This window comes from Sander lucioperca, chromosome 20 (assembly GCF_008315115.2).
Source record: "Sander lucioperca isolate FBNREF2018 chromosome 20, SLUC_FBN_1.2, whole genome shotgun sequence".
NCBI lineage: Eukaryota > Metazoa > Chordata > Actinopteri > Perciformes > Percidae > Sander > Sander lucioperca.
This window is the reverse complement of record NC_050192.1, coordinates 18,554,151-18,576,288: the sequence shown is the minus strand read 5'-3', so window position 1 is coordinate 18,576,288 and position 22,138 is coordinate 18,554,151. Positions and strand designations below refer to the sequence as shown.

At 40.2% G+C, this 22,138-nt stretch overlaps 1 protein-coding gene and 1 long non-coding RNA gene across 5 annotated transcripts in view; one reads left to right on the top strand and one right to left on the bottom strand.

Moving 5' to 3' along the window:
* LOC116047901 (thyrotropin-releasing hormone-degrading ectoenzyme) overlaps nucleotides 1-22,138 on the bottom strand; it is a 212,189-nt gene that overhangs the window by 76,220 nt on the left and 113,831 nt on the right. For all 4 annotated transcript variants that reach the window (XM_035995965.1, XM_035995966.1, XM_031296925.2 and 1 more), the window contains one exon: nucleotides 13,905-14,059. In XM_035995965.1, the coding sequence (XP_035851858.1) occupies nucleotides 13,905-14,059 (155 nt within the window). The remainder of the gene's footprint in view (nucleotides 1-13,904; nucleotides 14,060-22,138) is intronic.
* LOC118493963 lies at nucleotides 8,934-19,447 on the top strand. Its single transcript, XR_004896016.1, has 3 exons — nucleotides 8,934-8,945; nucleotides 9,001-9,002; nucleotides 19,362-19,447. It is a non-coding gene; the product is annotated as an uncharacterized LOC118493963 (long non-coding RNA).

Sequence of the window (22,138 nt, the reverse complement as noted above, 5' to 3'; positions counted from 1 at the left end):
TACCAGAGATGAATGCTGAGCAAAAACACATGCATACACACACACACACACTGGATTGTCTAGGTCCAGGAGAACTTTTCTGGCAGGGTCACTACTCCATCCAATAAACTTTGAAAACTCTACACTGCACAGTGAGTGCTACAAAATAATATCAAAATCATATGAGCGTTATTTTCATATTTTAGACTACTCTGAAACTACGGCTTCCCAATGAAAGCCGAAGATTAATAGTATATACAATTAAAAAATAATTAAATAAAAAAAAAAAAAGGAAACATCTAACAGCTAAAGATTGTGATGTTTTTCTTGGGAGTTGGTGGAGCCCGAAACAAAATAGAACACAAGCAAGTGGATGAGTTGGATACAAACAGGACTTCAATGGAATGTTAATGTTGCCCTGTGTCAGCTGGATGAGTCGATATCCAGATGATGGTGACACGTTAGCAGTAATACCCGGAAAGGCCGTGGGTGAAGGCTATTTTCAGCCTTCCAGCCTTCCATCTCTTTGATTTTTCCAGTCTTGTGCTCAAAAGCCAGCGTCTTCATTAGCAGAGTATTGTAAGTAAACCCCTATCTCCCCCATCCCCCAAAACAGGAAGTGGCAGTATTTCTCAGCCTTGAATAGAGCCTGCACACCTTGCTCCCCTGGTGCACATATCCTCAATAACCTCCACCATTTAGAGGGAAGTGCAGTCTGTAAGTAACCTATGGATAAATACATACATGACACCGAGAAATATCAGGGCTGTGTTTCCATTTTCAGTTTGCTTTGACCCCTAATAGTCAAACAACAATCATAAAAAAATGTTTGATAAATTAAAGGCGTTTTCACACCTATAGTTTGTTTGCTCTGGGTCGATTCAGTTGATGAGTTTGTAAACTTGGGAGCGATTTCCCCTTGGTTCGGTTTTGTTTCACAAACAGAAAAAATCCAAGGGTACCAAAATGCATCATTACAAACCACACAAGCTCATTCACTCCGCTTATTGGTCAGATGTGAAAGTGAAAGTATATACAGGAAGAAGGTCCTGTTTGTCCATGGTCAAACCAGCTCATTTCATTTAAATATTCAGACAGTTTCACGAGGGACGTTGCTACGTCTGCTCTGGTCATCGAGACTTCGCTCTTCTCTGCCGCCGTCTGTCTCCAAGTTTAGCTGCGGCTGGTTTGACCACGGAAATACGAGTGATGGCGAGCTTGACCGCAGTCTATTTATGTGATAAAAAAAATTTCAAGCGGCTACAGTTTGCACGATCTGCCGCATCGCAGCACACCTGACTACAGGAGCCATCAGCTCAGACTTGTGGAGTATATATAGATGGTGCGGTTCAAGGTCAGATCCCGTTCTCACCACAAACGAACCGCTCCAGAGTGTGACTGAAAGCGTACTGAGACCACCTCATCAAGCCGGTCTCAGTTTGCTTGTTTGGTCCGCTTTTGGTGCGCATCCGAGTGCGACTGCTGCATTTACACCTGCCCAAACGAACCGCATCAAGGGGGAAAACTAACTCTAGTGTGATTCAACCGAACTAAATAAGGCAGGTGTGAAAGAGCCCTTAAAGTGGCAGCTCGTTACATATTAGTCTTTGTAGCAGCGGTGTTGCTGGCGCCTTGCTCCAGGGCTTCTCCTGGGAGAAATTCTGGTGCGACAACAAACAGTGTTGGTGGAAAACATGTTACAGTGACACAGCAGGGTAATGGGCCGCTTCTTTATTTTTATAAATTAAATTGCGGTTGCTGGTATGTTTAAACTAACATTAAATTTCAAACGAATTATGCAATGACGCACTGAATTAAAACAAGAAGAAAAAGCAGAATAGACAAACCCTACCGTTTCTTATAACAGCTCCATTCTTTCCTTCCTTCACCTATGTCTTTCTGTCTCTCTCTCTCCCAGAACAAAGCACATCTGTGCCTTTGATCATCCTCCTCTTCTTCTCCTCCCTCCCTCCTCCTTGCTGATAAATATTCATCCCGTTCTTCAGCAGATGGACTGAATCGGATTTTCACTTTCTGTTTGGATGGAGCTCCTCACAGCTCCATGACAGCCAACACAAAATGAGTCTTGGTTGTCATTTGGCACAAATACTGTTTATATCTACACATCTGTGAAACTAGAACAACTTTCACAGTGTCTTCAGCCCTGACTGGCTAAATTGGAAATTAACATATGAACAACAGTCGCAATAAAGTCTCAAACTTTCTGCTTAATTAATCTGTGACTGGCAGGTTGGGGATTTAACAGTGTCAGGTTGGCACATTGATTTGGATAATAGCTTATGCTGCTTCCTGGCCAGTTGGATTAGGGCTTACGTCACTACATCTGGACTACTTGGACCTGGTAAAAGACTATGGCATGCATCTCATAGCCTTATTTCATAGCTCCTCGACTCCTCGGTCCTCTGCTGAACCAGAAGTTGTTCTGTCCGAGCATCGAGGAGCTATAGGCGAGGATACACGAGAGCAGCCTTTCCTGGAAGTCAGGGTGCTGAAGGAGTTGCTAACTCCGCCCATACAGTTGACAAATTCATGTGACGCTTCAGAGGAAAGGACGTCTCATCCCTCTAAAACACATTTGCTTGTTGCCTCTCTCTTCCCATGATTTCCTTGCGTCTCTCCCCTGCCTCCTCGGTGGGAGGGACTAGGAAGGGAGGTAAATGGAGGAGTCAAGGACGCCATTTAAAGGCTATGAGATGCACTACAGGTCTAAAGAGTTGTGGACCACTTGGATCCAGGCTTAAAGCCTTGCTACAAAGATCTGCACTAGTTGGACCTGGGATAAGAGTCTTGCTTGACACTTCTTCTTATCAGGTAGATCCAGGATGAAAACCCTTCTGCATCTGGATAACTTATGAACCAATCTGATCCATATGAGTGGGATCAAGACTAGGAGCCTTCCTGCAGAGTTCTGAATAAGACCCTTTTTAAAGAGCCCTAGGACAGTTGGAGGCAGGATAAGAGCCTTGTTGCTGAGTTCTAAATCAGTTGGGTCAAGGCTAAGGAGGCTGTTTCAGAGTTTTGGATCAGTTGAACCTGGGCTAAGACCCTAGCTTTGGTGTTTTGCCCAGGCTAAGAGGCCTGTTGCAGAGTTTTGGACCAGTTGGATCCAGGCTACGAGGCTCAATGCAGATTCTTAGCCATTATCCAATTCCACAGCCAGGCTATTTGCCGAGGCTTGGGCTAAGATCATAGCCACAGCAGTGAACCTGGGTAAGAGCCTGGCTGTGGAGTTCTGGACCATTTGGAAAAGGGCTTAGACTAGTTGGACCAGGAATAAAAGGCTTGCGGAGCTGAACCCATAGTACAGATGGGACTCTCTGGGGCTTTAGATTGAAGTATAGTCAGATTTCTTCAGTGTTTCTCTGCAGAAAACACGACTAAATCACTGATTCCAAATAATGTTCTGAAAGAGGTCAACCCTAATTATAGAGATCAACCTAAATATTATATCTGTTAATACTGCTGCACATCTTGTATAGTGTATTTGCATTTAAAAGTGGTAGAGTAGTTAATTTGCCGCCCTGACAATTATGTGACCGACCAAAATATTTCAGCGGCACAAAGGTTTTTCTGGTCTGTAACCTGCTAGAAGAAAGAAGAAAGAGAGGGGGGAGAAAGTAAGAGAAGAGACAGAAAGACAGATCTGTGTGGGGAGACAGTTTGTCAGAGAGACAGTGTGTTCAGCTTTGTGACTCTGATCGTTTCTCTTTATATTCTTGTTTTCCTGACAGTTCTGCCGCACTCCCATTATTCACTATGTGTGTGTGTGTGTGTGTGTGTGTGGGGGGGGGGGGTGATGTTTAAATTGTTATATAAAGCCGGCTAGAAAAACCAATCTGTCACAACCATGAAACCTTTGATTTACAACAACAAAACTACACATTCAGTGCATGTATGTGCGTGCGTACGTGTGTGTGTTTCAATGTGTCCTGCCAATTAAACAGAAAAGAAAGCAAAAAGATGCAAAGCAAGACGCTTCAGCCTGATGACACAAACAGGCAGAATTACAATATGTAACGCTGAATGCTAAATGCTGAACTCTCCATACTGTACTGAACTATATAAACACCTCCAATAAGCCACAACTCCACCCTATAAAAACTCTATCCTACATAAACATGTACACAACATGAATGAATCATGGTCTACCTTAAATTAAATATGAACAAAGTGCATTAGGGTTGAATCATATTTTTATTATTTAAGCATGAGGCTGCCCTTACTCTATATTTTGATTATTGCCAACAGCCTTAAACCAACAATGTGTTAGTCCACCTGTTTCTGTGTCTTTCAGCCCAAAACCCTTTGGTTCCTACTGAATCATAAATCTTAAAAAGTGCTTTTTGTTGGGGACTATTTTCAGCGGCGGATTAATCCAAATATGGTGCTCTAGTGACTATTTGTGGCAGCAGGACAGTGTGTATGGGATTGAGTCAAAATAAACTACAGTGTGTTTGTTTATGGTAATGAAAGAACATATCACCTAGTGCAACTGTGTGGCTCATTGATGTATTTTTATGACACATAGGAAGAAGATGTATTATGGTTTGATACACACACAGTACTTACCTTGATAGATAGCTGATACATTCAGTGTTGGTTTTGATTTTAATGGGATTCATTGAAAATGAGAAAAATATAGAATAGGGCAACGTTTTCTTATCAACGAGTTTGTATGATATCTTAAGAAATATGACATTCTACTTAACGCTGAGAAACAGTGACCGGTCACTGTTATGTGATGGTCGTGAAGTTTAGGCACCAAAACCACTGGTTAGAATTAGAAAAAAAAGTTTGTGGTTTGGGTTAAAATAAGTACTTCCGGGACACGAATAACGGTCGCCTGAGTAAAAGTCCTGTGTTTTGGGACCCGTCCACCACCCTGACCTCCTCCCTACGCGGACTTTCGCACTCTAATACTATGGGTTCCGGTCACAACAACTACGGACAGTAGAGGTCCCTGCTTAACAGCAAACGTCAATGTGGGACTTATAAATACCTGGAATACATACATACTTTTTATATCCTGAATCGGGAAATAGGATAGCGGCATGGCCTATTGTCACATTTTAACACATCGCCTGTGTATATTGCCCTGTGAACCACCTTTTTATATACTTTTATATACACCAGTGTACAAACTAAACAGAAGGCCCAACACATGTTTGTCAGTTTTTGTTCTTTATATAGCAAATGGTTTTGGTTGCCTTTGGTATTGTATTTACCACGTTACAATGCATTATATAAACAATATACTGTATTATATACAGTTCATTTAGTAGATGGCATGTGAGTGTGTTTTTGAGTGTGTGTGTGTGTGTGTATGTGATCGCCTACTGTGCTGTTGCTGAAGGAGCGTGTTCAGCCTCATTAATAAGCCTCACACAGACACTGACACACACACAGGGTGTTAGATGTTTGCTTATGGTCTGTTAATTAGCCTCGGACATGAGCAGGAGGCAGCACAACACACACACACACACACACACACACACACCTAAATATAACTGTATTCCTCTCACACATTAGTATTGATTAAACCCTCCTGCCTGTCCTTTAGTTCTGTTCTGAACAGCAGAGGGCTGTAGGTAGACGTTGGCATCCAGTTTAATAAAGCATCTGAAGAAAATATATTCCTCAGAGGCCCTCTTCAGATTTCACAGACAAAAAGTTTCACAAATGTTACTTAAGAAATATCTCTAAATATATAGTTATATAGCCTAAGTGTAAGTCTGAAAGAGAAAGTGTTTTTTGAACATGTTCTAGCAGAAACCCAACATACATGTATCAACATAAAATGAGCATGATGTATGACCTTTAATATTTCAGTGTAAGCATACAGTAATTTCGCTCTAATGAAATATATTGCAGAAAATTATAACACCTGCAAAAGGGGGTTTCTTTTTGGTTTAGTAAACTGTTAACATTCCTATCAGCACATTGTTTTATCGGATTAGAAGTTTGGCCATTTCACAAGTTTACAGATTTTAAACATTTCATTGAATTTGTCCTGTAAGATGTACCATGAGTTGAATGTTAACTCTTGTTTAAGATAAAAGAAGGTGGCCAAAACAAAAAACAATAATTCCTCAAAACCTTTTTTCCACACTTCTCAAATCAACAACATCACAACGGACAGCCAGGAGGTCAAGGGCCAAAGGTTAAAGCTGACAGGAAACAACTGCAGATGGAAGAAATGTGTGACTCCAGAGTCTGAACGGATGGAGAAGGAAAGCCGAGTGTCGGCGTGAGTCAAATATAAAAAATAAACAGAGAGGAGAGTGTGTGTGTGAGAGAGAGAGAGAGAGAGAGAGAGAGAGAGAGAGAGAGAGAGAGAGAGAGAGAGAGAGAGAGAGAGAGAGAGAGAGGTGAAGCTAAAATAGAAAGAAAGAAAGAGCGAGACAGGTAGAGAGAGAGAACAATGAGATGATTTATGGCTCCTCGTATTCTAATGAACTCTATGCAAACATGGTCTGCAGTAATAAATTATCCACTTTAAACCAAAACACTGCAGAGAGAAATATACGGCCTGACAGCTTCAACACACACAGTGTGTGTACGCATGTGTGTACTCTTGTACTTATGTCCTTGTGAGGACCAAGTGTAAAATTTGAATTGCATATAGCATTTTGTTGCACCACATACAGCATACTGCTACTTGCCCATACGCAGATGTGACACAGTGTGATGTAAAGTTAGGGACTTGATTCAACAACCAAATCTCTTTTTGTTATTTTCATAATGAAGCATTTCATGTTCTTAAATGTCTTGGCATCACAAACACAATTTAAATCCGTCTGAAGTCAAGTCTGCTCATTTGTCAAAGTAGCAGGTTTATCAAGATGAGAGCAGACACAAAGCGTGAAGTATGAAGGCCGTCACTGCTGGATGTTTTTGTTACAGTGAAGAGAACAGGAAGGTCCCAATGGTCAGATAATTAACGTGCAATTATGGGAAAATCATTCATAGGTGTTCACCATATCATAAATGCTCACGATCCACCGACACAAACCCAACTTCTCGTTTCTTCATACAGATAAAGAGAGAAAATCTGTTTTCCTGAATCTCGTCCCAGTGTTTTTCTTTGTTTTAATTAACAGTCAGTTGATAGAAATAAACTGACTGCATCCCCTAGCAAACACAATGTGAGTGTGTCGGCGGTTTTTGTTGCAGAGACGTTGATGGAAGGTACTGATTCTGTGCGTTCACTTTACTGCGCACACATGTAGACTAGGCCTGTAACAATTATTACATAATTGTCTAATTGTCAATTCTTTTACATAATCGCGGTTTCTTTGTTTAACCGCAATTAATTGCTAACATTAGCAAGTCTTAAGGCGTATGACTGGTAATTGTTGATTTTGTTAAGACACGTCAAATTGTAATATACAAGTGATTACTGGTCGGACTATATATATTTTTTTTATCATTTCAATTGTTAGTTGTTTGCACTTGACCATATACACGTTTATAGCAAGAAAAATGACAAGGGGGGATACAATAAGAAAATATGTTTTATGATAATAAAGAGGTGTGGCTTACTTCATAGGCTGTGTATTTGTGTTATTACATCATCTGGGTCACATAACCGTGATATATAACCAAAAGATGTATCCTGGAATTCATTCAAAACTTCAAATTTGTTTAAAATAAGTAATAAATAAATGAATATTTTCAAATGTGACTGAAAGAGACAAGTATAATGTTAATTACAATTATTTCTGAGACAATTAATTGTACCGCAAAATTTGGAATTGTTACAGCTCTAATGTAGACACACCTGGACAGTGGACACACACCTGAACACACATTTATTCTTTGCACACACAACTGTAGACAAGCTTCTGCTCCACATATAACACCAGCGAATCTACCTTTAAATAACCTACGATTATGTGTGCACACCAGGGCTTCTGGGCACACAAACTATATTTGACCTGCACATTTCACCTTATATATCATCTGTAATCTGCTACGTGTGTATCACCTGCCAGAATCACTTGACCACACCAGGCCACATATCCTGTTTATGACAAACACACCTGCTCACGTCACCAATACAAACCTTGTAAAAAGTAACTGATTGCTTTTTGGAAAACAGAACTAAATAACTGATTACCTAATTGGCATAACTAACATGTTACGTTACTCATTACAACAAAAAGGTAATTGTGTGTATATTGGTGTGTAAATAAGCAACTTTTTGCTAAAAAGTTCACTATTCAGTTACCAACTTAAAAGATGATAATATGTTAATGTTTTGTTCACAACTTGTTTCTGCTGCCCCCAAGTGGCCAACAAAAAACAGGTTTAATGTCTTATTATTGGAACAATACTTAAAATATTTCCACCAAGACGCACATTAGAAGATGTGAAATTAGCAATTGAGGCCAAAATGTGTTGTGAAATAAACTTAAAAGTAATATAGTATAGTATAAATTAGTATATCTGGAGCCATTGGTAGTACTGTAGTTTAAGGCACTTTGACACTGGTAAACAACAGCTGTGTTCATTTCAGTGTCTAAACTCATTGACTGTATAAATACATCTGTGTTTTCCTCAGCTGAAAAACAGCCTGTCTGCTCACATTTCAGTCCACATGTTCTCCATCTGTTCACCTGAGAATAACAACAGCGTACATGATATGCACCCTGAACCTGTCAACAACAGCAGCATATTGTATACCCAACAATACATCAGCACCACTTTTGATCACCAGTCTGACGTTAAAGTCATCATGTATAGCCTACATAATGATTCTAGAGTCTACATAGCAGCCTGATGTGGAGATGGAATGCAAAAAATCTGAAAATAAAATCCCTGAGATTTAGTCTAGAAAGAAACTGGAATAATGATCAGATATTAAAAGGTGCTCTAAGTGATGTCACGGGTTTTTAAGCTACAACATCTCACTATCCGCGAGCTGCCTGTCCCCTGAACACACTGTAAAAAAAAAACTCTGTAGACAGCCCAGGCTCCACAAACGCCAACAAAAACAAGCTGTGCCAACCTGCACCACCAAACATAACAAACAGTGTTCTAGTGTTCCAGCCAGTAACCGACAAGAAGGATTTTGGGGTGAGGGTTGGAGGTTAGTGTGCAGAAGCACGGAAGGGAGGGAGAGGGGACGGGATGGGATGAGGATGCACCTCGCCTGTAAAGTGGATGAGAGCAGGCGGCAGCAGCAGCAAGGGGCGGTGACAAAAATCCGCTGTCAAGTCGGACAGTTTCCAGCCATTTCCAGCAGCCTTCAGGCTGAACAGGAAGTCACAGAAACACTGTGGTCCAATTCCGATTTAATAAAATGTTATCAGACCCATATATAAGCTTGTACACAGTCTCTAGTTATTTAAATTATGACAGAGTAGCTGTCAAAATGCTCTACATGTGATCTGTTGCTGATTTTAATTAACACATTGTAGATGATCCGTAATCTGAACAGATTTAGTCTCTCTGACTTCTAAACATAACTATCAGCCACACAACATGTGGTTTGTACAGAATAAGCCTTTAAATCTGACAAATAGCAGTTAAAATCCCTCCAATTCAAAATAAAAGAAAGTTTATATAAAACGTCATCATGTTGAGTCGATTCTGAACCAATCAACTGTTAGATCAGCTGAGAGGCTGGCGTTTCCCAGCATGCCCTGGGTCCGCCTGGGTCTTGCAGTCGGTGAAAAGCAACTGCGCTGCCTGCGTCTCAGAACTGCGGCCGCCTTGATCTCGTGAGGTTATCGTTGCCCACGTGTGCATGACGTCAGAGCAAGTCGGGGTCAAGTCGGACACAAATCTAACCGGCATGCATTGGGCGGCGATCGGCGGTGATCGATTCTGCGCTGACCTGGCTCATCTCGAACGAGCCTAATACTTTGAACGTCAACAAGAAGTAACGTCACCCAACGTCGCTTAGAGCACCTTTAATATAATTATTTACACTTTGACTCTTTAAGGCTTCAAATCATCCAATAATTATTTAAAATTTCACTCTTTTTCACTCTTTAAGTGTTTCCAATGGATGTCAATATAAAATATGGCAGCAGCAGGAGAGGATAATCCGACAGATGCCAATTGAAAACACACACCTACACACACTCATTTCTATGCATGTGAGGGCATTGACTTACAATCCTTTAAGGCTTCACGTTAGCACTAAGGTTTGGTAAACTTTACAAAAACCCTTCAATTAACTTCACCTCGTCATTATTTTGATTTCAAGGCAAGAAACTACAGGTGAACAGGGAAAAATATTTTAACTCATAGATATCACCATGAAACTTCAGTGAAACAGTTAATTACTGACTTATTATTGTTTATTGTAATTATTGTTTTTTTGTATTAAAATTTTCAGATATTTTATGTTTAAATATGCAAATGAGGCATTATCTTAAATAAATATGCGCTAATGCGCATACATTTTCAGAACAGAAATGTGAACATTGGATAAAGCCAGGTTCAAAGTCCTTCTTTCATTTTGTTGACATATTAGAGTCAGATGTTTTTACAGAGGGAATTTGGGATTTTCTTTTATCAATCCATACATTTAGAAATACACAAACATACATACATATATATATATATATATATATATATATATATATATATATATACACATATATGCATACAATATAAAATTTTTTGCTTTGCCATGTTTTAACGAATGGGAAACGTATTATTCAACGGTTCTTTAAATATGACGATACTATAGTCTAATTCAATAGAACTGTTTAAATCAACCTATTTCTGTTTACATCAAAACAAGAACAAACTAACATACTGATACTCATCACCTTCATCACCTGCATAACAAAAAAAGTACATTGAAGTTGAAAAACACTGAGGATTACTATGAACTTCATCATGCCAGTTATGTGTTCATATACGTAAAGCTTTAGTGCGTAACTTTTTTATAATAATGATGATCACAGCAGGCTTGTATCATGTGGACGCGCCGACAGTTTTGTTGTCATTACTTAGAATTCCTCACGGGGGAGACAGAAACTACGCACTATAGCTTTAAGTCTGGGATTAAAGTGGAATAAATGCATTTTGGATTGGCAACACCTAAATCGTAGACTAACTTTGATAACTATTATTTATTTGAGAATTAACATAAGAAATCCCCACAATGAGACTTTGTAAAGCGATTGTTATCCCCACAACATGATGAATACTTAGCTGACACACACACACACACACACACACACAACCCATGTACAGCTAAACCATTTCTCTAAACAGATTTTAGAATAAAAGTTGATTTATGTTTTCCAAACTTCTTACAAGTGAACTCTTTATTATTGAAAGCTTCAAACAAACTTGTTCTTGCTTTGTGAGTGTGTGTGAATGTGTGTGTGTGTGTGTGTGTGTGTGTGTGTGTGTGTGTGTGTGTGTGTGTGTGTGTGTGTCTGATAAATAAATGGCTTTAGGATGAAATGGTGTGCAAAGCGGCAGACAAAATATGACTATCATTTTCCTTTTTTTTCTCACTCCCCCCTCTAAACTAACAACACAGATGAACAAAGATGCACAAAAAGACCAAAACCAAGAGTCAAAAACACTGCATTTCTATGACGTGTCCAATAATATTTATGACTTAATACACTGCAGAGCATCACACTCCAAAGCTTAACGTTGTTAGTTATTCAGTCAGTTTTTTCGCTGCGCACCAGCAATAGCCTGAAGGTAACGTTCATCCAGACTCAGCAGAGAGAAATGTGAGTCACATCCTTAAGGGAATTAAATCAAAATGACATGTTCTTCAGTCAGCCATAGGATCCGCAATATTTACACTGAACCTTTCCTTTTCATCATCCAAATGAGTCCATACAGCACTATGATTACTACACTGCTTCAGCTGATGTGGGCAGTTAAATGGCCAGTTCACCCACACATTGCACAAAACACATTTTCACATCTAGCCATGCAGATGGCTTCAGTTTTATTTGTGCAGGTTTTAAGATATCCTGTGATTTCTGCTGCCACTCCAATACGTCAAGGTGAATAAAAGTTCATTTGGCGTATTCAAATATTTGAGATATGACCGTTGGAATTTCCATTATCCCCATTGTATTGGCGTGGAGGCAGAAAATTATATTTCAACTGTATGGCCAAACATATGCATCTATCCACAAACGTTTGTGTATTCTTGGGAGTGTTTTTCATGGTTTGGGCTCCTTATTTCCAATGAAGGGAAATCTTTATTCTAGAGTATACAGTGTTATTTATAGGAACAGTGGTATTCAAAGTCTGACACTTTGCTTTGCGACAACAATTTCGGGAAGGCCTTTCCCTAAATAAATAACACATTTTAAAGGTGACCACAGATATTTAGACCAAAGTGAGAGGGTTTGAAAATGTATATAGAAGACACAAATTTAAAGGTCAGTCTCCTTTAGTTTTAAGCCTGGAGAGCGGAACAACCAACAAGCCCACAGAAAACTAGTGGCGATATGAGGCTGCAGTAGATCTCTAACGTAGACACACAGAGCCCTCAACGTGATAATAAGGATCTGTTTCAGATTTGTAAAAAAACACTCAGTGTTTTGGATATTTTTCAGTGTTGTGCTCTCTTTCTGTCTTTGTTCATCCTTTTGTATCTCTGGTTTTCCTTCAACAAGAGTCGTCTCCATTCTTTCTCTCCTTCACTTTGTTTCCTAGCCTTTCAGTCTCTCTCTCTCTCTCTCTCTCTCTCTCTCTCTCACTTTCTCGTTGTCTTTGTCATTTTAGCTTGCCTGCCCGCCTTACTTCTCCTTACTGACTGAAACCTTTAATTTTTCTTCTGCTTCATCGCGTTTGTCTGCTTGTCACGTATCCGATGTCATACTGTAAAAACAGGATCATCTCCTCTGCTGTTGTTGCCCGAGGAGCTTTTGTAAAAGCTCACCACAAACACACACACACATGCTCACACGCACGCACGCACACACACACACACACACACACACACACACACACACACACAGCTGATTGGTGTTGTAGTCAAAGCTGTTTTGACTTCTGTCTCGTTCAGTCTGTTTACAACTGGATCATTTGCATCCGTTAAAGGAAAAGTCAGCTTTAAAAAAACAACCTCTTTTTCTATTAAAAGTCAAAGTAACACGCAGCTGAATGTGAAAGCAATTTCACAGCAGAAGGTTCAGGCTCGGTTACAGCGGTGTGTTTCAGTCCATGCCAGGGAACATACTATCTGCATTTTTGTATTTTACCTCCTGAACATTATTTAAAGTTCCATGCTGACGTTTTGACATTCCTACACATGACGGGGAAGCAATGTTCAAGGCCCGAGCCCATACAAGAGCCATCAAGAAGTCAGTAAATGAAGGGAAAACTACTAGAAAACACAAACAAGGTTACGCATGTGACGCTGAACGGGACATTCGTTGAGTAAAAACAAAAAAACTTGCCATTAACTTTTAGATTCAAACAGGAAATGAACCCTGGGTGAAAGTCCTGTGTTTGTTTGACCCATCAACCTATACCTACCTCCTTACGCGGGAATTGGGCAACCTTCTATTTCGTCACCTTACTTCCTGCACTGCTCCTGTCATAACTACTATTGCCACTACAGGGCAATACCACTACAAACGTTAATATAGGGCGTATTTTGCTGCTTGAACAACTACGTCTGGGAGCGTTTTTGGGGAGGACAGTCTACCCCAAAACAACCTCCACATCCTGCATTGATGCCATCTTTTCCTGTTACGTCCTTGTCGGTTTACATTACAAAAAGATATGTGGTCAAATGCGTCCCAGACCACTTCTGCAAGTGGATTGAGTGATCGATCACAATGTCTCGGTGATCGTTTCCACCATTATTTTGTGCTGTCCACTTGTGATCCGATCGCCAAGATTTAAAACCAACTTTACGTTATTGTTTTTTTTTTTAAATAGTTCAATTTCCCTACCTGGTGGCAGATTTCGTGGACGACCACCATGGTCAGCTCCATCTGATAGGATGCCGACGACACTTCAGCGTCCAATAGGATCTTCTGCTCCACGAACACGCTCAGCCCCCAGTTCTCCATGGCAGCGTAGGGATGTTTGGGCACCGCCAACAAGTCTGAAAAGCACACATAAAAACAACGCATTATGGCTTTTCAACACACACTGAATGTGTTCCTCCATTAATAACACCCCCCCCCAAGTCCGATTCATCCAGTGAGATTTAAATAAAAAGCTGACAGAATGACTGCTGGCATCAGAGCAGATCCCATTTTGGGTTAAAATTAAACTCATGAGTCATTTTAACAACCTGCCAAAGAATCCTTTTATGCCCACAACATGGATATATAGAGTCTTTGGACATAACTCTACATTTATTTGTATGAGAGAGAGAGGGCAGCAGAACGAAAGAGAGATGAGGAAAGACATGGAGAAAGAAATAGAGTGAGTACAGAGGAGGAGATGAAAAGAAGGAGAAATAGAAGAATTCCTTTGAGCGAAGAAACTTTGAATAACAGTGAAAGAGGAGAGAGGAGCTGAAGAAGGAGTTTACCTTTAGCAAATACGATTTATTAGAGCGGTAATTACATGTCAAACCTCAGTTAAAGGAAAGTAACCTTGCCGGGCAAATAGTCAAGTGAAAGTCATCCACTGAAAGTTTCAGGAAAAGTCGTAAAGCAAATGGTACTGAGTGTCCTGAAAGGTAAGTTATATGACTTTGGTTCAGAGGTGTAATTACTTTGACCTTTCAGGAAAAAATGTACCCTATGAAGCTTTTTCAGTTTTCACTCCCTTAAATTACTGGATTGGTTCTAACTATTCCAGAGATCAACATGACATTTTGCAAATACATTCATGTTCCCCAGAGGATGAATCCTACTGACGTTGGTGATCCTCTGAGCGCCACCATCAGGTTCACATTTGTAGTTTTTAGTAAAGTTTCTTAACACCTGTTGGGTGAACATCATGAAATATAATACAGACATTCATGATCATCAGAGGATCATTTTGTTACTGACATTGGTGATCATCTGACTTTTCCTCTAGCACCCCCATTCACATTTGCGGTTTTGAATGAAATATCTCAACAACTATTGGATGGATTGCCATGAAATTTGGTTCAGATGTTCATGTTCCACTCCAATTATAATTGGAAATCGTCAGCGAATCTCGTGAGAGTTTTTCGCAAATTCCTGGATTACCATCTAGACACGACCGTTGTGAGCATGGTAACTTTATACCTGCTAAACATGCTGATGTTAGCAATTGGCTCAAAGTGCCGTTGTGCTTGAGTACCGCCTCAGAGCTGCTAGCACGGCTGCAGACTCTTAGTCTTGTTAGTATAAGTTAGCTTCTCAGATACATTTGGCATGTTAGTTGTAGGACATATTTTATGAGAATTTGTTTTATGTATCCACAGGTTTTCAACACACTAAATATGTGTATATGTACAGATAGCGTCCCAGGTATACAAGCACTATGTTGATGGGACATTCTGAGCCTTAGTAATGTAAAAAAAAGTGTCCCATGATGCTTTGAGTGATGCAGTAATTTGGTGTAATGTTGCCTGGAGTGAGCGAGTCAGCTGTGGGATGCATCTGAGCCCCAGTTTTGTTTTTAGTCTAAAGTTGTTTACATTTCTTTGGAGAATCTACACCACGAAAAGTTGTGCTGCATTGCCTGCTAGCAGTTCCTGTTTCAACCCGTTCTCCTAAAAGTATATTTATACACTGCTAATGTTCAACGACAAATAATGAGGAGTCTTAGTTTTTTTCAGAATAAAAGCTAGTCCAGAACGCAGCAGCTCGACTTTTAACTGGGACCAAAAAAGTGCGACCACATTACACCGGTTTTGGCCGCGCTCCACTGGCTTCCTGTTTGTTTCAGGATCAAATTTAAAATTGTATTAATTGTTTAAGATCTTAAATGGGTTGTCGCCTTCTTATTTATCAGAGCTTTTACATGTCCACACACCTGTCAGAGCACTGAGGTCTTCCAATCAGATGCTCCTCGATGTGCCCACATCCAGGTTAAAAAACAAAGGTGACCGAGCCTTTGCAGTGGCTGCTCCAAACCTCTGGAATGGTCTACCTATTCATGTAAGAACAGCTCGGACCATTGAAACATTCAAGTCCTAGCTTAAGCTTAGCTTAAGACCCATTACTATGCATTGGCTTTCAAATCAAGTTGAGCTTTGATATCTTGACCTTTTTTCTACTGTTGGTTATTTTGTATTGTATATTGTGTATTGTTTGTGTATATTATCTCTTTGATTTTGGACCTTGTTAAGCACTTTGGCCAACTATGTTTGTTTTTAAACGTGCTATATAAATAAAATTTAACTGAACTGAACTATGGTAAACCCACTGTACTCTACATGCTCAGCAGCAAACAGCAGACGGGCACAGTTAGAGACTAGTTGGTGAACATACCGTAATGGAGCATTTAGCAGCTAAAGAGACAAATATTTCAAAACGTTAATGTAGACATTTGGCTGTATTCAGTGCAAAAGTTGAGGTGTTTAAAGTAAAAGGGAAAATAAAAAGAGAAGGAGCAGGAAATTGGTTTCTTTTTAAGCAAAGAAACTTGATTAAAAAAGCGAAGAAAGGGAGGAGGTGAGAAGGTGAGCTTTCTCACTATAACAGACGCCTGATTGTTTTTCAGGAGAAAGGTGAAGAAGAGGTGTTTCTCTCTGGTAAATGGGGGGAAAGGAGTTCAGGTCCTCATTTAAATTTTAAATCACAATCTTTGGCATTTCAGCTGCAGGGACCTTCGTCAGTGTTACAGGATCACATGCGGAGACAACAGGATGATCACTGGAGTCTAAAATTGAACAAACCAGACTTCTCGGTTGGCTGGAAGGTTTTTCTTTTCTTTGGCTCAGTTTGATTCAAGTTTTCAACTGAATTTTCATGAAAAGTACAGAACAGAAAAAATACAAGGAGAGAAGAGGAGGAGAAAGAATATATATTTGTGAAAATTAGAGCTCACAGAAAGTACAAACTATACAGCAGGTGGTGCATTTATGATGGTTTAATGTTAGATAGCTCAAGAACTACTGGCCAGGTCTTTAAGAAATCTAATGAATACAGATATTCTCAATCTGTTGTTAATGAAACAAGGTGCACAATCCATTTTTTTTTTTGTTTCTTCTTTGCAAAAAACTCCTGGCAGCACTTTAAGTCTCAGTTTGTACGTTTAGTTCCTCCACATGGACCGCTGTCTGTCTGAAACTGTCAATCACCTGAGCGAACCATGACATCACTGCAGTTTGACAGCTGTTAATCATCACATGATTTGTGTAGTGAGGCAAAACACACACAAACAGAAAACGCACACTGACAGTAAATGTAAAGCAGATAAAACACATACTGACTCAAACACACATGCTTTTCTTACACTAGATTGCCAGAAACACTCCTGCTGGGAGAACATGCGCGCACGCATGCACGCACGCACACACACGCACACACACAAACACACACACACACACAATCAGCCTATCAGTCTATAAGCCCTGTCTTAGCAACTTTGCATTTCATTTAATTTTCTATCCATTCTCCCGCTGTAATCATAGCCTTGCAAACAGCTTCCTGTGTGTGTGTGTGTGTGTGTGTGTGTGTGTGTGTGTGTGTACGTGGGCTAGGAAATACATTCAAAACTTAAAGTTACAGACAACAGCAACAACAGCAGTGGATTTATACCACAGACACATGCAGTGTGATGTCACTAGTATTACATTATTGTCCCTGTTTGTTAAGCAGATATTATTTAGCAATTACAACTGCTTTTATTAGCTTTACTGCTGACACTATCAAATCAATAGCAGAGAAATAAACCAACTAGACTGAGAGTCTGCTGCCGGCAGGGGCGGATTGGGACATAAATTCAGCTCTGGCACTGTAGCCACACCAGCCCACATTACCACGTATGCAGCCCCACCCACGGACACGTGTATTCACTAATTACATTTGTGAACAGATGGTGAAATAATATAAGCAGTACCTTATGTAACAGATTTTTAAACATTTAATGTAAGTAACTGGCAAACAATGCTTACTACTTTTTAAAGAGCACACGTTTATAACAAATTTACACATACTGCCTGTTTATGCCGTTTGTATACTCATATACTCATTCTCTACAGTATGTTGTTCTTTGTTGTCACTGTCTGTCTGTTCGATTGTCCGTGTGTCTCTCTGTTGACACTACATATTGTCTGTCTGGTTCTCCATCTTTTCATCTGTTTTAACTCTCTAACTCTGCAATTAAAAAATGTTTCCATGGCTGTCTGTGATTATACTTCAGGGTTTTTCCTTGCTCAATTTTGAGGGTAAAAGACTTCCATTCCTGCATTCTGATACATTTTTAGGCACCAATTTATGGTAAAAACGTATATATTCATGGCAAGGAAATCACAAAATTCTGGTGGCAGGTAACAATTCAAAATACAAAATATAATGGAATATTATTATATTCAGTAGTCCGGTAAGGGACCTTTCACATCTGGGACATGGGCCGGATACGACAACACTTAACCCCAAAGTCCAGTTGTTTAAATTAGCATGAACAGGGCTTTATGGTCACTTTTTTCTCCAAGGAGCATGTTTTGCTCCCAAGTTGAAAAATGTAGGATTGACATTTGCCAGAATTGCCATATGGCCAATCCACCCCTGGCTGCAGGTATAATGTTTACCATGTTCACCATCTTAGTTAAGCATGTTAGCACGCCTGCTAATTACCAGTAAACACAGCGTACAGCTGAGTCTGATGGAAGTGTCTTTAGTTCTGCAGGTTTTTGGTCATACACCAAAGTATTGGACACATTAAAATGTATAACCTGATGATTGCTGGTTCAAGTCCCCATACGGACCAAAGTATGGTGGTGGACTGGTAGCTGGAGAGGTGCCATTTCACCTCCTGGGCACTGCCAAGATGCTCTTGAGCAAGGCACCGAACCCCCAACTGCTCGGGGCGCCTCTCCATGGGCAGCTCCCTCACTCTGACATCTCTCCATTAGTGCATGTATAGGTACTGAGCATGTGTGTGTAATTCAGGCCTGTGTGTAATGTGTATAATAATAACAGAGTGAAAACATTGTAATTTCCCTTGCGGGAGGAATAAAGTATAAATTATTATTATTATTACAATTCATCCTGAGAGCAACCAAATTTCATGTGAATCAATCCAACAGTTGGAGACATTTCACTCAAAACAAATAATGTCAGCCTTAATGTGACGCCAAAGAAAAAGTCAGAGGATCACCAACGTCAGTAGGACTCATCGTCTCGGCATCCAGGATATCTGCACGAAATGTCACGGCAATCTATGCTGAAATATTTCAGTCTGAGCCAAACGGCTCTGCTCTGGTACGGCTGCAGGAGAGTGAACAGAAACAGTCAGTGCATTTACATGCACAGCAGTAACCGGGGTATGGTCTTACCCCAGTTAAGTGAATAACCGGGTTATGCCAGTTCTCCCCGTATACATGAGTGGGGAAGAATGGGATGAATTACGGGCGTAAGTCTACCTCTGGTACAGTAGCTGGCGCTCTTCCAACTGGTCAGTATAAGATTTTTTGTATTTTTTTTCAACTGACCTATATGTTAAAGGTGCCCTGCCACACGTATATCATTACAGTTCAACAATGGACAAAAATGCCTTGGTTACCTTGTTTCAAGCCATTCTAGCGTGGTATAGAAAGCCTGCAGGAAGACTCCGCTCGATTTGTGCCAGTTCTCATTAATATTTAACGAGCTAAGCTGCTTGACTCTGATTGGCTAACAGCTAGCCAATGTGAGCCTGGCTATCAGCATCCATTACCCAGTGCAACTGGGCGAGCGCATGAATAGTAATGAGCTCAGGCAACACCACGTCAGACTGACCAGCTTTTGTTATTGGCCTGATTTCGCCGCTTATTTCTTTTCAGTAGCTAGAGCTGACAGAGGAGGTAGCAGTTCATTTTCACATTCACAACATAACACAAACACTTATGGACCTAACATATTTCAAAAAATACAAGTAAAACCGGTTTTGTGTGGCAGGGCACCTTTAAAATTACACCGACTGGCCATTCAATTTGTAAAATGTATGCATCTTCATTCACACATTTTGTCACAGCGTAAAAAAGTACAGTGCTCTCGCAGATGACAACTTTGTTTGGCTCATTATCTGTAACGTTAAGGCTCGTTCCCTCCACTTCTTTGCCGAGAAACAGCATTGACAGCCCAGAAAACGTTGAGCCCTCACCCAGTGTCCGCTGCTTGGCAGGGATTGAAATAGATGGACCGTAGAGTTGCTGATCCAAGCACCGCTGTTTTGTTTTGTTGTATCATAGCAACGGTATGACGGTCACAGGGATGACAGATTATTTCTGGGTCAAAAACCACTCCAGTGGAGTAGGGAGGGGCAGTACGGAGCATGCACGGACGTTTAAAACAATATTACTCCGATTGTATACATGCAATACCCCGGTTACTAAAGGAGTTCTCTAGGTCTGTTAACCGGGTTATGAGAACTCAGATTTTAACCATGGTAAGGTGTATACATGGCGTTTGAGAAACCGAGGTATTGCTTTATTTTTTTTAAACTCACTGAGTGAGGCTGAAATCTAACAGTAACACTGGATTACATGCTGCGTCGTTTCCTGTGAATACCTCCCATGCAGCGTGGGAATGGCGGACTCTGCCACAAGCAATGAAAACCACAGAATAGAGATGTAGTTAATGAATGTAATGAATGTCTTCAGGATTAGAACTGCTGACACAGCTCCAACATATGGAGCTAATAGTTACTACCTAAGTGAAGTGAAACTGGAGCTTTACTGGCCGATTGGCCCAGTTTACCCCTGTCGAACCAGAGGGGTGAGACAATAATAGGGAGACACAGGCAGAGAGAGAGACAGTGTCTAGTTGCCTGGAGACATACAAACAGCTGCTGCACAGAAAACTCTCCACACACACTGTGTTTCTGAGTTCTGTCCCAGTTTTCCAGCTGCTGATGAAGAAGTGCAAAAAACAAACAAGGAAGAGAGACACACACACACACACACACACACACACACACACAATAAAGACAGTGTGTGGTGTGCATATAATTATATTGAAGAAATTAATTTCTTCAGTCTGTTCTCTAATAGAGAGAGAGAGAGAGAACTTAGAGAGAGAATCTACCTTGCTCGCCCTGCTAGTCTATATTAATCGTCAGTGCTAGAAGAAGTATTAACATATTATATTTACATAACAGTAGTTATACAACAGTATCAACAGTTCCTTCCATCGAGTCCTGCTTTGGTTCACGGTCGTGATGTTTAAATTGGGAATTTCTGCCTCCAGTGCATCAGCTGTAGCAGGATATTAAAAACTTGGCCGCCTAAAGTTTGTCTGCCACCTTCCGAAATGTGCAGCTCCAACCAGTTAAATCAATTTACATACCATATGCTTTGTTTGCTTGAACAGCAGGTATGCAAATTAATATAGATGTTTGTTTGCAACATAAACTGATCTGGTTCTGAACTTAAATACAAATGACGAGTTCTGGACTCAATATGTAAAAACTGATGTTTAGCAGCCCTGTTTAGATATAATTTGTCATATTTGGAGTGTCAAGCTGCTCAAACTGTTCACCGCTGATCCATCATCCAACCAGCAGCTGTCAGAGTGACAGCACAAATGGCCTCTGTTGACATGTGAGTCCATTTTAGTAGTTTATAGGGACAGTGTGTAAGAGACAAAGTGTCCTCTGTAAAAACAAGCAACCCATTCATCAACAAACTCTTCTTCAAAGCATGAGTGGCGTTAGGGCTGAGCGATTTGATCTACTTTTACTAAAGTCATATTGTGATAACAGGAATCTGTAGCTTATTGATTTCTTTCTGTCGTCTAAATTAATAAAATAAGCAAGCTGTATTAAAAACAAAAAGTAGGTATTTAAATGAGAAGAACACTATTCATTGCCTTGAGTGTTAATCATGTTATATTCAATTTTGCACACATTTTCTTTATTATGACCTACTATATCAGTAATGTAAAACATCCTATTATCGTAATAATGATTTCAATCATGTTGTCCAACAGGTGTTTTCATCTTTATTCATGGTTCCAGAGACGCAGAAAACGGGACGAGTTTTAGGAGCTTCACGATCAAAAATAGGAATAGCAGGCTATTGTCTGTGTTTGGCTGGTCCAAGTGAACATCA